At 34.6% G+C, this 17,045-nt stretch overlaps 1 protein-coding gene across 1 annotated transcript in view; it reads right to left on the bottom strand.

Annotated features, from left to right (window-relative positions):
• Positions 1 to 17,045, bottom strand: part of LOC150095553 (proteasome adapter and scaffold protein ECM29) — a 691,438-nt gene that overhangs the window by 91,210 nt on the left and 583,183 nt on the right. The window contains exons 37-39 of the mRNA XM_090409825.1: positions 15,816 to 15,882; positions 15,577 to 15,708; positions 8,115 to 8,174 (exon numbers count right to left, since the gene is read on the bottom strand). Coding sequence (XP_090265951.1) covers positions 8,115 to 8,174; positions 15,577 to 15,708; positions 15,816 to 15,882 — 259 coding nt within the window. The remainder of the gene's footprint in view (positions 1 to 8,114; positions 8,175 to 15,576; positions 15,709 to 15,815; positions 15,883 to 17,045) is intronic.

Genomic DNA, 17,045 nt, shown 5'->3' with positions numbered 1-17,045 from the left:
TGCTTTGTAGTTCAGCATGTAACCTTTTCTGAATAGAACATCTTAATTACTTCACAAGCACTGTCACTGACTGGAAGCAGAATAATTATGTCTTTAACTGAAACACCCACTGACACTATAATAAAATCTAACACACTTTGACCTCAAGTTCCTTCTGTCACATGCTGCTTGAGGAAGTTGTCTCGCAACAGCTCAATAAATTCAGCTTCATTCTTCTCATGAGATTTTATTGCTATTCAATCAATATTTGGATAATTAAAGTTTCCCATTTGATTATTCTTTTTGCGACTATCGTCTCAATTTTTGATGCAGTTCTTCATTGCTAGCTACCGATCCACCAGGTCTGTATCAACACCCCGCCTATATAATCGATCATTTTAGATTCCACCCCACACCAGATGGCTTCAAATTCACTGCCACATGAAACATTGTTACTACTACTACAATCATAGATCTCAATGCTAACTGGATTCAAGTCATCCAATATCATTAGCACCCCCCCATCCTCTTCTATCCCTTCTAAAAATACTGTACCCATTTCACTCAATGGGTTAGTACAGTTAGCATGTCTGATTCTGATTGTCAGATCTCAATAATGCGTACAATCTGAAGTTCCAACATATTGACCAAGGCAACAAACTCTACCCCCTTTGTTTCTGATACTTCTAGCATTCATGTATAGATATAATAAGCTTTCTGCATGTTCTTTTTGTATACTCTTGTCAGCAGCCTACATGAGACAGACAACTTGCAGATCTCTATTCTTCTCTAGTGCCTTACACATGTAGACATCTTTGCACACGTTTGATGGATCCGAACTGGATGAACACAAAATCATTTTCTCCTCGTAATCATTTCCATGATAATGCTCCTTCCCATCATTAGCACAGTTATATAAAATTGTTGCTCTTATACTCATTATTCTTCCTTCCACCATTATAATCTAGTTTCCGTGACTCTCTATGTTAGGTCTCATACCAGTTATTAGTTTTTCAAGACTCCTGATACCAAATACATTCAGGTGTAGACTGTCCTTATATAAATCTAATCTTCCCTCAAAGTCACTCTACACATCCAAGAACTCGCACCCATTCCTTCTACACAGCCTATGCATCGAATTGTTTGCTATCATAGCCCTTCTTCTTAATTCATTTTTATCACATTGAGGTAATATACTAACTGTTTTCACTTTCTCACTCTTATCTCTTTCAACAACCCTTTTATGTCCTCTCTCATACTGAACTTATCACTAGTTAAGTCGTTAGTACCTACTACAATTATGATCTTGTTTACTTTTCTCTTTTGTTTTTGAATTGCTTGTGTTATATTTTTTATTTTTGCTCCTGGAAAACTCTAAGTTATAACCTGCTCATCTACAGCTTGTTTTATGAAAGTTGCCTTACCAAAATAACATCCTTCTTTTTACAAACAAAATTATTTACCTGATTTTCGTTACTTAATGACTTACCTGATTCCGTGCTTTGGCGTTTCTTATTTTGTTGCTTAATTTTCTTTTCCTCCATATGTTCATTCAAACGCCTCTTAACTTTCTGTAATTACTGCATCATCTCTGATAATTTGCTTTAATTTCTCTATTTTGGAGGTTAATTCATTTTTAATAATTTCCTTAGTTGAGAATAAGCATGCTTATTCTCGACTTTACTGCTTTTCTTGGTGTTATGTTTCTTGTGCATTTTTGGTGCCATTTTAAACTATATTTATTATTACAATATCTTAACAAAAACATTTAAAAAACACTAAATACATGAAAATCTATAATAATATACTATAAAACACAATAAAACAGATAAAACTCATCAATTTTACAAGAACTCTAAATTCACAGACCAATCAAAATGTAGTCTCGAATCTCAATTATGACAGCACTAAATGTAAAGGTTACATCGTTACTAACTTCTGAACTACAATTTTCCTCCAAATTAACCAGTCAAGCCTTCAATCTGTCTTCTTTTTACGGTATCAATCTACCTACATTTTGATCTTCCTCTGAGTCTTTTTCTTGCCAACCTGACAAAGAACATTTGTTTTGCTAATCTCTCTCTCTCTCCTCTTCCATTCTGTTTAAGTAACCATATCTCATGAGATTATCTCTGCTAACATATTCCCGAATACTAACAATGGCAAGTTCTTTCCTAATAGTCACATTTTTAATATGGTACTGCTAGTGATGCCATCTGTTCACACCCCTTATCTTTCTCTCATATCTGTGTTCTCCAGTCTTTGATCAAGTGTTTTATTTCTAATCCAGCTCTTAGATCAGATGTAATTCTCACATTCAAAGTTAAAACTAGTTTGAACACTGTCTTGAATGTAGTTAGTTTAGTATATTAACTAATTTCTCTTTTATTCCAAATGAATTTATTCAGTTGACTTTGTACCAGTCCGCGCAGTTAGCCTAGTGGCTATGTGCTTCGCAACCATATGCCTGGGGAAGGAGTGTCCTTAGGTTCGATTCCCGTTGGTGACGTGAGGAGCTGAAGGATCTTCCTCAGCCATAGCCAAGTTAGCTAGTCTTGGGCGTGGACAGCAGGGTTTTTTACTCAGTTTATTCTGGGGTTTTTCATCCCGCAAAGCAGGCAAACTGGCCTTGAGAACTTAACACTATGCCCCGGTATAGCCATAGGATATACCGGGGCATAGGGCTGACCACCTTATTCTGTAAACGGATTGAGGTCCAATGATCAATGGACCCTCGACACTGCAAGGCAAAAGAGGGTATAAAGAAGATGAGATGAGACTTTGTACCGTATCATCATCACATTCCTGACATATACCCTCAAGGGGTGTACAGGATATGATAGTACTACATGAAAAATTTACATCATTACTAACTTCCTATCTACAATTTTCCTCCAAACCAGTCTGTTACCTATGAAGACTCCCATATCATCAGATCTTATATTTCTTTCTTCTAAGGCACTTTTTACCACCTATCCAGCTCAGATTAGCTCTGCTAACACATTCCTGGATACTAATAATGTCAAGTTCTTTCCTAATATCCTTATTTTTAATATGATATTGCCATTAATGCCATCTGTTCGCACCCTTAATTTTTCTCAGGACTCTCATATCTGCAGTCTCTAGTTTTTGATCATTTTACTTCTAACCCAGTTCTCAGATCCATAAGTTAAAATTGGCTTGAACACTGTCTTGTATACAGCTAATTTAGTGTTCTGACTAATTTCTCTCTTATTCCATATGAATTTATTCAGTTGATTTCCTACCATACCAGTTTTGTTGATTCTGTTGTCTATTTCCATATTTAATTTACCACCTTCACTAAAAATCATGCCTAAGTAGCTGAAATGTTTTACTTGTTCCACAGGTTCTCTATTCACAATGCAGTTCACATTTTCAATGCCTTTGCCTATTTCCATTCATTGTCTTTGTCTTGTTATTGCTGATCTTCATACCATATCTATTAAAACAGTTATTTAATTTAGTTAGGGAATCTTGCAGACTTGTAGCAGATTTATTTAGAAGTATAACATCATTTGCATAAAGCAAAGAGCTGACATTAACATCTCCAATTTCGATATCACGTTTAATACCACTTTTTTTCATAATGTGATCCACATAGATAATGAATAACAGAGGGGATAATGTACATCTTTGTCTGACACCAGATTTAACATTAAACCATCTTCTTGTACTTAATTCAATTCTAACTGCTGACTTACAACTCAAATAAAGACTAAGTATTGCTTGATCTAATGCCCCACTGACATCATACAACTGCAGTATTTTGAATACCTTTTCTCTTGGCACCTTGTCATATAGATTTTTCTTACTCTCCCGTAGTCCTAAATAAACTATGGCTAGTAGGCGATATTCTTTGTTATCCTCCTCCAATCATCTCGGTCTTTTGTTCTTGGTGTCAGTTGAGAAAGGGAGGAATTTGTCAATTTTTTGATGTTATCAGTCCATTTTAATCGAGGTCTGCCCTAACCCTTGATCCCAGAACGATCAACAAAACAGATCTACAGGACTTAAATACAGATCTTTGTTATATTCCCATGATTTCTCAACTATTTGTCATAAAATGAAAAGCTAAACCTGACAGCCTCTATTTGGCTTGAATCCAGCTTGTTCTTCACCAAGCTTCTCTCTTCCACAATCCTTCTCAACCATTTCTCAAGTATACTTGCATAAATCTTACCAGGAACATTCAGTAGAAAAATACCTCTGTAATTCTCACATTCAGTTTTTATTTCCCTTTTTATGTATGGGTACTATGAGAGCTCTACTCCAATCATCTGGTACTCATCCCACTGTCCAAGCCTTCTGAACTATGCAGTGCAGCCACTCTAAGACTTTATACCTCCACACTTGAGCATTTCTGGTTGAATATCATCTACTCCAACTACCATAACAGCTATGATAATTCTGCTTAAAAATATAGTAAACAATAAAAAAAGACAATGGTGTCACTGTCTTTTTTATTGTTGATTTTCATATCAAATTTATTTTATCACAACAGTTATGTCAAGTAACCTTTCAGATTTGTATTGGATTTATTTATAAGTATAACATGATTTGTATAACGTAAAATGCTGAGATTAACATCCCCAATTTTGATATCAGATTTAATACAACTTTCCTTCATAATATGAAGGAAAGTTGTATATAGATGGTGAGGAACAGTGGAATTAGATTTGAACAGGTGTTAGAATTGAACTGCTTCAATTCTAACGCTTGACTTACAATTCAAATATAGAGTAACTTGATATAATGCTCCATTTACATCATATAACTATAGTGTTTTGAACAGTTTTCCTCTTTTCACCTTTTCATATGCCTTTTCCAGATCTATAAAATTCAAACACACAGCCTTAGTATATTCCCATGATTTCTCAACTATGCACCTTATAGGCTATAAGAATACTGGCAATGGACTGGTTTTACAAATGTTAGGAGCTTAAGAAATAAAAGGAATAAGTTTGTGGCATTGATCGACTTAGCCTCTCCAAAAGTTGTTGATATCAGTGACACTAGGTTAACTGAGGAGGGATTTCTAAGACAGATAGAAGTCAAAGGATACAGCATATTCCAGCAGGATAGGGGAGGTAAACATGGCGGTGGTGGTGGTAGTGGAGTGTTACTCATGATAAGAAATGAATTGTGTCCTCTCAGGGTGGAGAATCACAGTGAAGATAACGTTAATGGGTTTGAGAGTATATACAGTGTGAAATAGGTATTATAAGACCACATATTTCATAGGATGGGAATATAACTGGTGATGAGCAGGAAATGTTTAGGCAAATTAGTCTGGCAAGTGCAAAGTGATCATTACGAGGGAACTTCAGCATGCAGCAATAAGGTTACTGAATTTTTTTGATTTCTTGAAGGACAACTGTCTTAGGCAGCATATAGTGGAGGTAACATAACAATACAGAATTTTGGATTTGGTCATAGCATCTGAGGATCTGATTGTGACTAAGATGACATGCTTGCCTACCCCATTAGTGACCATGTAGTCCTGACTTTGAACAGGTATGTGGAGGTATCAAAACAGAAAGAATTTATGTGGAATTATAAGAAAAGCAACTATCATAGACTTAGAAACCAACTTGCAGCAGTACAATGAATGAAAAAATTTGAAGGAAGAGGGGGTCAATACTGCATGGGAGATACTTTAGAAAAAGTTATTGACAGCAATGGCAGATTATATACCTTGAGTGAAGATAAAGCAATTTGGAGTCAAATGGATAAGAGAAATAAAAGGGCAATCGCAGAAGAAAAAGAGATTATGGAAGACATATAAAGAGAGAGATGAAGTACAATTGCATGGGGAATATATGAGAGGAGACTGGCACTGCAATCCAAAGAAGAATCCCAAGGAATTTTTTTATGCTATGTGGCGAGTAGGAGCAAAACTGATAGTTGGTGGATTACCTTGCTGGATGGAGATGGGAATCAGGTGACCAAAGCAGATAACAGATGAGCTATTTAACGATCACTTTATTAGAGTGTTTCATCTCGGTACAGCAGGCTTCATTCCTGGAAGGATAATGAGTGATGCAATGTCAGAAGTGAAGAAGAGGATGTATTCCAAATAATGCATATGCTAAATGTCAATAAGGCAGGGTACTAGATGGAATTTCATCACGTTTTAAGGAAACGTGTTATGGAACTGATTGTGGCATTAGCTTGGGTGTTTAATGAAAGCGTTACAATATGATAGGTTCCTAGAGTGTGGAAGTAAGGTAACATAGTAGTACCATTGCATAAGGGTGGCAGAAGAATGGAATTATCAAACTGTTTGTTTGTGTTACTTCTGTAGTTGTTAAGATTTTGGAGAAAGTGGTAAGAGCTTGTATATAGAACTGGGCAGATGCGGGCAATATTATTTATTCAGGCCAGCATGGATTTGTTAAAGAGTGTTCTTGCTTTAGTAATCTGGTTACCTTTTACAACAAAGTAACAAGAGCAGGAGATTAGGGTAAGCATACACTGTCATTTTTTTGGATTTTTCAAAGGCATTTGACATGTGATTTTTAAGTTGCAACATACACATTTCGATCTCAGGTTAGTGGATTTCATTGCTGATTGGCTCTCTGGTAGATATCAGGAAGTAGGAAGGTTACAAGTGGAGATGAACAGGGTTCAGTCCTGGGACCATTGCTGTTCAATCTTTGAGTCAATGATATTGTCACAGGAATATAGGGAGATGTTCAGTTGTTTGCAGATGATGTGAACCTTAGGGGGGTTATTAGTATAGTATAGTACTGAATGTTTCGGCTCTTCAAGAGGATGATTTGAAAAGGTTGGAAAGTTGGGCAAATGAATCAGATGTCAGTTTAATACAACTCAATGTAAGGTTTTAAAATTTGGGATTCATGGATGGGATGCTTCATACCCATTTAGTGAGGTTATACTGAAAGAAGTAGAGGAAGCAACGGATTTTGGGGTGATTGTGGATAGAGATTTGAAGTTCTGAGGACATATTGAACACCACTTTATACAATGTGGTGTTCCCATTGTATAAAGCTTTGCTCAGACCACATCTGGATTTCTGTGCTGAGATATGGCCATTGGGATTTATGGGGATGATGTAACCTTGAAAGGGTGCAGAGATGGATAACAAAAATAATAGCAGGACTGTACAATGTTGATTATGAGGACAGACTAAGGGCATGCAGAGTATGGTGGATAGAAGACAATGAGGAAGGCATGATTGAGACATTTAAGTTGTTGAAGGGTTATAATCGTATTAACACTGAGGAGAATTTTCGTACTGTAGAACAAGGAGAAGGAAAAAAAGACAAGGGCCATCCCTGCTTGAAGTTACAAAAGGAAGTAGTGAGTAAAAGTGTAAGTAGTAGTTTTTTTTGCATGGAGAATGGGATGAGCATGGAATGCATTACGTGAGAGGCCAGTAAAAGTGCAAAAGGTAGATGAACATAAGGAGTAGTATGATAGCCTGTGTTTACTAGTTTTGACCTCCCATCATGAGTCTTGTGACTCCACTGAGGTCAAGAAAATAATAATAAAAAAACAATAATAATAACTCAAGTAAGTTATTATGTTACTTAAATAAGAGCCTGTGTAACTCAGTGGAAGTAATGTTTGCACTCCTCAGTACGAAATTGCAAAAAGATAGACTTAAGTTTAAGTCTAGTCACTGACCAGAGGAACTTTTTCTAAGCTTCTTTTAACCCGTTTCTGAGTCAGTTGATCTCTGGCATGGGCAAGCTGGTTTTTTTCCCTAGAAACTCGGGTTTTTCATCCTGTAAGCTCAAGAAAATCAACCGTAGAACCCATACTATTTCAGACTAAAAATATTGTGTTAGGGACCACGAGATGGTGGCATTTGTTGAGCTGTCCCTTCACTGCAGGCTGCTTAAATTAGTGATAGCCTTGGGCCAATTATCTGATTGGCTACCAGTGGAGACTGAACTGTGCACTCAGTCTTCAAAAGTTAAATAGGGCTAAAACAGTCTCGCATACTCCCTATATGGGAATAAAAGGTTAGCGATTTTCTTTTTTGATTAACTTAAATAAAAAAAACAATTAATTACACTTGTAAGTTATTAAAAAAAAAAGGTAACCCTTAATTTAAAATATATCTCAACATTACAATCAGCATTTACCTGGAGTAAATTCAAGCCAAATTTCTTGCCAATATTTTGCATTACTGTTACTGGTGTTATCTGAAAATCAAGTGATAGCATAAGCAAAATATAAATAAATAAATATGAGTAAGAAATTAATGGTAATGTTTCTAGAAATAAGACACAAAAATTACATACCAATAATACAATTTATCTACAATTCCAACACTTTCTTTTTACTTTGCCTTCAAGAATAAACAAACAAACAACATAATTTTTTTACATAATCCAGTGACCCCTGCTCAAGGATAGAGACTAAATATGAAGCTTTTCAAGAGTAGAGACCAAACACCGAGCTTTTTCAAGACACTTCAAGCCTTCAATAACACAACAGTCTCACATTGGAGAAAGAAATTTATCCACCCCCTAAAAACAATCACAAATATGTAATTTTTCCTCCAGAAATTTTCCTTCAGGTCCCCCACCTACTCTCTCATGAGAGAGTAGGTGGGGGACTACAGAGCAGGCCCTACACAAAATGGTAGAGAACACATGCAATGAACTGAATGTGTTAATTGCATGTATTTCCAATTTACTACTTTATCCTAGTATTAGCAGTGTAATAATATTTCAGCATTGGGACAGTTGCTAAGGGAGCTGCGTCAGAAAGGTGCTTGTGACAGGATATTTTCCAATTATCGAAATTGTCACACTACGAAAGGTTCATAGCTATGAATTTACTGCCTATCACAGCGTTTCACAAATTGTGTTCTGTTAAATACGAACAATTATTCCATAAAAAATTGTAATCAATAATTAAAAAAAAATTTTTTTGCATATTTGTAGCATTCACCACTTTTGTATCATTATAATTTTTAACACTATTTTTGTTTTGGGTCATAAATGTATCAGTAATTACCAGTATGAAGTAATAATCAAACAGACAGCAGAGTGCTTTATTTTGGCAGGATTTTCATAGAGAAGTATCCACAGAGGTAATGACATCTACGAAAACTTATCAATATAATAATCTAATATGCCATTCTTGTGCAATTTAGCCTGGAGTTCACAGATTGGGGGAGAGGCAGAAGTGAACTGATATTATGAATCATTTAGGTGGATAAAACAAAGCAGCCCTCTGCTCACACATTCTTGTATTTACATGGCACTGATGGTGCAGAGAATATAAGCATTCTGTAAATATATTGTGAGATGGAAAGTTCCATGATAAAAAAAAGTTTAGGAAATAATGACTTAGCATGTGGATTTAGTAAACTCAATTATAGGCTGAAAAATGAGATATCTGTTAATGCTATCTGTTACAGGGTAACCAATTTAACCACAGTCATAATATCCAGCCAAAAGGCTGCAGGTTTGAATCCCACCATGGCCATGGATGTTTGTGATTGTCTGTAAAAGTATTAGTGGTGGTAGTCGGCAGTAAATGGCGTTGGTGTTAGATGATGAAGGTTGGTGGAGTAGTGAGACGAAGAGTAGAGTAGATGCCCTCCCTCGATGAGTCTTCGGACTCCCTGGAGGTGATGTAATAATAATATCAGAACATATAACATATACCTAAGATCAGGAGGATAAATCAGTAGGAATTAGATGGATGAGTAATATCATTAAGCAAGAGTTGGAAAAAAAAATTGTGGAGAACACAAGGGGAAAGGTAATCATCAAGTGAACATGCAGTACAAGGCTCAGGTAAGAAAGATGAACAACATGATTAGAAAGGCAAAATCAGATTATGAGAAGAAATTAGCTGAGCAGGCCAAGGAAATCCTAAAGAGTTCTTCTGCTATGTGGTGTAAAAATTCGATGCTGCCAAAATAAATTATCTAAAACATCGACTTTTTACAGTAGGAATTCACTTAAATTTTCTTGTAAAAATGTATATTTTAGTTCTCTATGTACAGCTATCTGTATAAAGAGCAAAATAGCTCTTTAAATTGAATCTGTTCAAAAACACTACAAAAATCTGTTTGAAGACAATAGTACTGTGGGAAATAATAACTCTTGGAACATTAATGGCTTTCCTGTTCACATCCAAGATCGGCTTGACAGGCCCATTACAGCATCTGAAATTACCACAACCTATAAAGAATAAAATTCTCAGGCTGATGGTCTAGGGATAGAACTTTACTAAGAGGCATGGGATTTTATTCTTCCCATTCTAGTTATACTGTTTAATTATTTTCTCTCGTCAGGACACATACCAAGTGAATTTGTAGCAAGCCATACCATTCTCATTCCAAAATGTAATAGAGATCACACCTTAATCAGCAGCTAGAGAACCTATTTCTCTATCTAATACTGACTACAAGATATTTTTCTGCATTATCAATAACAGTCTCCAAGTAGGAATGAGATATATAATTAAAAGCACACAGGTGTATGGAGTTCCAGGCTGGGCAGTAGAATTTAATCTGTTTCTGCTATGTGATCTACTCCACTTAATACAAAAAAAGCAGCCAATGGCAGTGAAATCAGTATACCTTACTCAAGCATTTGATAATGCCTGGCATCCCTTTCTGTTCTACATCTTCCACAAATAGGTTTGGGTGAAAAGCTGCTATCCATTATTAAAGGAGCCTCCTCTGCCAATTCAACTACCTGCCTCCTAGTTAATGGGTTCAGACCCAGTCAAAATTCAAAAAGGAGTCAAACAAGGTTGCTTGACCTCTTAGTCCATTGCTCTTTGCAATGGTTCTTGAACCCTTCTTAAAGAAATCGACAATACATGTACTGTGTGAGGAAAACAGTTCCTTCAACTATGAAGGAAAAGAAGGTATTAGCATATGCCAAAAATGTTGTGGGAACTCTGATCAATAATGATTCCATATACATATTTTTTGGTATTTTGGAAAAATTCAGCAAGATCAATGGATTAACTGCTAATGCAGACAAGACAAAATTAAGAGTTTTTGGAAAGTGGGATCTTGGAGGCATTCCTTTTGGACTAACTCCTAAGAGAGAACTCCTCATCATATTTGGAATTCCCTTCTCCACTTATCCAATATTACCAGTTCAAGAACTTATATCAAAGAACATTGAAACCTTAGAAGACTGGAAAATTGGGCTACTTTCCTTTCCTTCTAAAGTCATAGTACAGCAATCCCTCGATTAATGTGCTTCCAATTAGTGTGGCATTTTTTTTCTATACCCAAATTCGATTAATGCGCCTATATACATCTTAAAAATAAATGTTACAGATTTAAAAAAATTTCTATCTATGCATTTTTTATGGCTATTTTAAAAAAATCACTCACCAGGATGAAATAATTTATTACTGATTTAAAACATTTTACAAAATAATTTTTTAATGGCATACTACACTATTTCCATGTACACTGTGTTCCAATTTACCATCAAAATTTATGTCTACTAAGTACATAGCATTTTGATAATGCTATCTCGTGTCTCCTTTGCAATTGTTTTCCTTACTTTTTTTTTTATTTTAAATTATTTTCCCAACCTTTCATCATGAGTAAAAGAATTAGTGAGCAAAAAAGTGGTAGTGTGAAAATGATTTGAAAAGTAATCTCATTGGAAGAAAAGCTTGAAATAATAAAGAAAAATGAACAAGGTGAGTCCAGAGCAAAGATAAGACAACACAAAAAATGGGTGAATCAACTACAAGAGCAATTTTAAGCAAAGTTGCTGAATACAAAGCAAAAGTAAAGGATGCTTGTTCATCATGCATGCACTCGAAATCAAAGTATTATAATGATTGAATTAGAGATACTTCTTTCTACATAGATCGAAGATCATAACCCAAAATGGATCCCGCTAAGCACCGACCTTATTAAATCAAAAGCATTAAGTCTCATTGCAACCTTGGAATTTTGAAAGAGCTATCAATGATGGAGAAGAAGAATTCGATGCTAGTGCTGGGTGGTTTGAGCATTTCAAAAAGAGAAATAGCCTATGTAATTTTTAAATCACAGGCGAAGATGCAAGTGCAGATAAGGAGGTGGATGCAAATTATCCAGAGATTTTGAAGAAAATTGTGGAAGAAAGGGGGGGGGGGGGCTCTATTGTGACCAACAAATATTTAATGTCAATGAAACTGGCCTTTTTTGGAAACAAATGCCTTCCAAGACTTTTATCAAATCAGAGAAATCTCAGCCTGTTATAGAGTCGAAATGAAATTACTGCAAGCAATATGTAAGCCATTTGGAAGCACATTCTTCCACGTTGTGCAAATGATTTTAGAGGCTTTTCAAATGAATCTAAGTTAATTAAATCTCATTCTGAGAAAATGAGTTATTCTGACCTGCTAAATTTAGATGCACAGAAGGAAGATCCTGAAGAATATGAAGTAAATTTAATCACCGACAAGCCCAAAGAGATTTCACAGAAATAATTTGAAATTTTTTTTCGTACAATCAAAGTTTTTAAGCAGCACTGCTCAGAGGCTGACCCTGATGAAGACAGAAGCAGTAAAATTTGCATAAGTAGTAGAAGAGGCAATAGGACCATACCGTCAATTGTATGAAAAAAAAAAGAAACAGAATGCCTACCAAACTACATTAGCTCAATTCTTTGTTAAGAAGTAAAATAATAAATTTATATTCTGAATATGTTTTATTGTCTTTCAGCTTCATGGTTTCCCTTTAACTAGGCCCTGAGATATACCCTAATTCTTTTATAAAAAAATTAAGGGTCCCCAAAGAAATTTGAGGAATAAATTATATTTTTTCCCATAGGCTATTACATTCGATTAGTACATTTTTGATTAATGCACCTGTTTTAAAGAACGCATTAGGTGCATTAATCGAGGGATTGCTGAGCTCAAAACCATAATCTTCCCTGCTCAGTTGTACATAATAAATATTACAGACATCACAGAAGCTGAAAAAAAGCAATTATATAGTAAGCCTGTGCAATTTTTTTTCAGAGTAAATGATTATAAAGGTCCAAAAGCTGAGAATGTTCCTTAATACTACAACATTCTGACATTCTTGCCATTAAAAAACATAAAATTTGGTACAAAGAAATCTTTAATTTCTTTTGCTGTGAACTGTACTTAAGCAATACAGTTTCAAAAATCCATAAAATGTTGCTGACCTTCTCTAGTACTACCTGGGTTTTCATCTTCACCTGTTTGGAGTAAATGATTATAAAGGTCCAAAAGGAAAAAGGAAAGCTGAGATTGTTCCTTAATTCTAAGATTGCTACAACATTCTGGCATTGACATTCTTTCCATGTTAGGGTATCCTTGGAATTTTCCATAAAAGTTCCAAGGATACCCTAACAGGAGGGATCTTGCTTGGAGAATTGCATATGGCTGCCTTCCAGTCAATACAATCAAATGGAGAGGTACTTTAATCCAAGACTTTAATCCAAGCATGTTCTACTATATGGAATAGTAGAACATGCATTCTACAGCTGCCCTCTTGCCCTGCATATTTGGAACAGATTATGTAATGCATTGAGCATTCCATCACTTACAACAGGTTCTTTTTTTTTTTTTTTTGCAGTACCCACCACCTGTCAGCAATGGGGAGAGAATTTTGATTTTTTACAATTAATGAATTAAAATACTGTTTATAGAAAGTTAGAAAGAAAAATGGATTTGAAAACTAGGAATATGATATACAAATGCTTTAAAATATTTTATTTTAATGAATTTTATTGTTCGGTCAGACGATTTTTGTATTTAGAAAGAAGCATTCTACAAAATATAAAATTCTGTATATTTTTGTTATGAGAGTTTTTTTAAATGGTTCCATTCTCTTGGATCAATGTGGTCTTATGGTCAATTGCAGGGATGACTGGAGGGTAATCCCAGACAGAGAAGGCAAACTCAAGGCAGTTAACTCAGATAAGGCTAATCACCTGGGTATCTGTCATCTTTGCGCTTTAGTTTCAATTGGCCTTTTGGTTGTTCATCTGCATGAGACTGGTGAAAAAGGAAAATTGACAGCCCTTGTCTATATAACGATATAAAAGACAGGCCTTTTCTCTATATCTCATACTATCTATCTTTTCTTTCTCCCTTTACTTTTTCATCTAATTAAAGGTAAAAACCAGTCCAGGTAGTGGCCTTTCTCATAATGCAGAGCATTACATGTCCGTAAGGAATGTGGATTGCATTATGGAATACTAAGGAAATTGACGTGAAGTCATCAACCTCTATATACAAGTAGCTCAGTTGCAAAGTTACTCTATGAGCAATTTTATTTGCTTACACTTGGATGAAGGATGAAACCAAGAATATAATTTCTTGGCATCTAATTTATAATATAACCAAGTGAAAAAACTTTCACTATCTATCTCTAATCCAGAGTATTTTAGTAATAAGGTGTGCACCTTTTGACTACTTGTATATGGAAATATGACTTCTGCATTAGTTCAACTTTGGTATCACTTCTGGGTTTGGCTTCCACCAATGAGACCTCAATAAGGATCAAAACCAGTCTGGGTAGTAGCGGCCCTTCCCATACCACATGAAACCATATTATTCGGCATTGCATTATAGGATAATAATAATGAAATGATGTGAAGCCATTAGCCTCTATACACAAGTAGCCCAGCAGTGAAGTGACTTTATCCAAGTGTAAGCAACCAAGTGTGCACATAAAGGATGAAACCAAGAATGTAATTTCTTGGCACTTTTAATTTATAATATAACCAAGTGAAAAAAACTTTCATTATTCTATGCTCACTGGGCTAATTTGCTAATGCATATCATCCACATCTTTTCTCGCACCCTTGGCCTATACAACAGCAATCAATATTTTTTCCTGTTGGTTTTATCTCATATAAGACAGCTTCGAATGTACCAGCTTCCTTGCTAAACTTCTGCTCTTACTGTTTGTAAATATTTTGCTATCATCAACAACACTGCTCCTGCCCATTCTGTGCTTTATGCTCTTTTATCATTAGAAGGATAGAATTACATTCTATCCTTCTAACAATATCCTCATCTTTCAATCTTTTACTATATTTCAATGGTTATCGAATTAAAAAAATAATTAAATCACTTCTATGTAATCTACAATAATTATGCAATACACAGTATGTGCAAGAACAGAAGATTGAATAGCTCTTCATATGGAATAACTGGATAATTCAAAAATGGCAATGATATTGGAAATATTGTATTTTCTTTTCCATAATCTATGTCCCATTGTTTATTTCATAATAGATTATTGTGATGAACTTGGGCAACATATAAAACATCATTTGAAAATGCTACTGTACTCTCTATCTATCTACAAAGATAAATGTAATCAATGTGCAAATTGCAGTGGTATGTGAATTTAATTTAATTTTTATTTTGATAAAGATTTTTATACCAAATATTCTAATTAAAAGAGATATATTTGATATATTTTATTGAGTAAGTTCTTTCAAACAAAAGAAAATTGTTCATTATTCTGAAAATTTCATTATTGTGAAGTTTATTATGCTGGAATTTGACCTCTATTGATAATTAAATGCCATATAATCTAAAGAAATATAATATTTCAAGACTATTGAAGTTTCTTACCTGAACTAGATTTTGTATGCATTGCAAAAAATACCAGTGGTAAAACCACATCTGCATGATTTCGAAATACATCTGGGCTATGGGTGGAAATAGCATGTACTGTAAAAGCACACACAGACTGAACAGCTTCATCTATTGAATCACATAAAGAACAAACCTTTTTTTAGTACAAGTTTCACATAGCTAATTTAGACCACTTAAAATTTGGAATTAAATTTCATTGCAGCAATAACCCATACCTTCATTTTCCATGTACCACTTTTGCAGCTTTGCTATAAGTTTTTCAACACTGCTATCTTTTGCAACCTATTAAAAAAAAGAAAAAGAAACTGCTAAGGAAGTGAAGGAAGCTGCATAATCTATTTCTATATATAGTATACAGTAATTGATACTATTATTAGGTACTACTACTACTAATAATATACCGTTAGATACTACATTAAACAGCAAATGATTTTCATCACCTAGTGTGTGTATGTGAGACCACCATCCTGCTCTACATGCAACAGCCCAAGAAAAGTTTGTCTTGTAAGAATGATTTTTGGATATCTTTAGTTCATTCATGGTACTAACATATTACAGATTTACAACTTCTCATAGGTGGAATTCACAAAATACAGCAAATCACATGAAATCTAACAACCTACAAAAATCAATCATTCCAATGAATGTCAATTACAGAATTCCATGATTACATCCCATCAGACAGCACCGTATATTGTACATTCCCAAGGGTATATACATCAGGAAATTAATAATGATAATATGAACACTGAACCACCTACATAACATCTGCCAAGTTTGAGAATTGCTTGTTCTGAACTTTGCAGGTGCTAAATGTCCATTATATCCATTTTTAACTAATTTTTTGAATACAAAAGCTCCCATTCCACTAGCTAATGATTCCAAACTAAAGGATCCTCTCCAACAGAGCCACAGCAGAAATCACGTTATACAACTCAGTATGTGTGCACACCAGCGGCGTCATGTGATCATTTCGGTTGGGTGTGCTGTCATGTTTTCCAGGAAGGGGGGAGGGAAGGTTGGAGACAAATAATTATAAACGTCTTTTAGCTTTTTTTATGTAATTATTTGTCGATGTAAACTATAAATACATTATTTTCATTTTGCATCGATTTTAATGATCTTTAATTCTTGGGAAAAAAAAAAAAGGCATTCAGAATTAATAGTTTTTAGCACAATTTCATATATTTAAAAATTGACTGGTATTTTATTAAAAATCAACTAATTAATTAATTCTAAATTAAATTATTTCAGTTTAAAAGCAAAAAAAATCATAAAACTAACAAGTAAAATAATATTAAATTACATACATTTACCTTTTTAAAATGTATTTTTTTTGTTTAAATTTGTTTCACTATAAATTTACAATTCACTCTGTAACTTACTAGACAGAGGGCAAACTAACCAGTCACTGTTCACAAATGAAAAAGATGAACCAAAACAGG

This window comes from Typopeltis vanoorti, chromosome 20 (assembly GCF_054136105.1).
Source record: "Typopeltis vanoorti isolate ZY-2024b chromosome 20, IOZ_Tvanoo_1.0, whole genome shotgun sequence".
NCBI lineage: Eukaryota > Metazoa > Arthropoda > Arachnida > Uropygi > Thelyphonidae > Typopeltis > Typopeltis vanoorti.
This window is presented reverse-complemented; position numbering and strand designations above follow the sequence as displayed.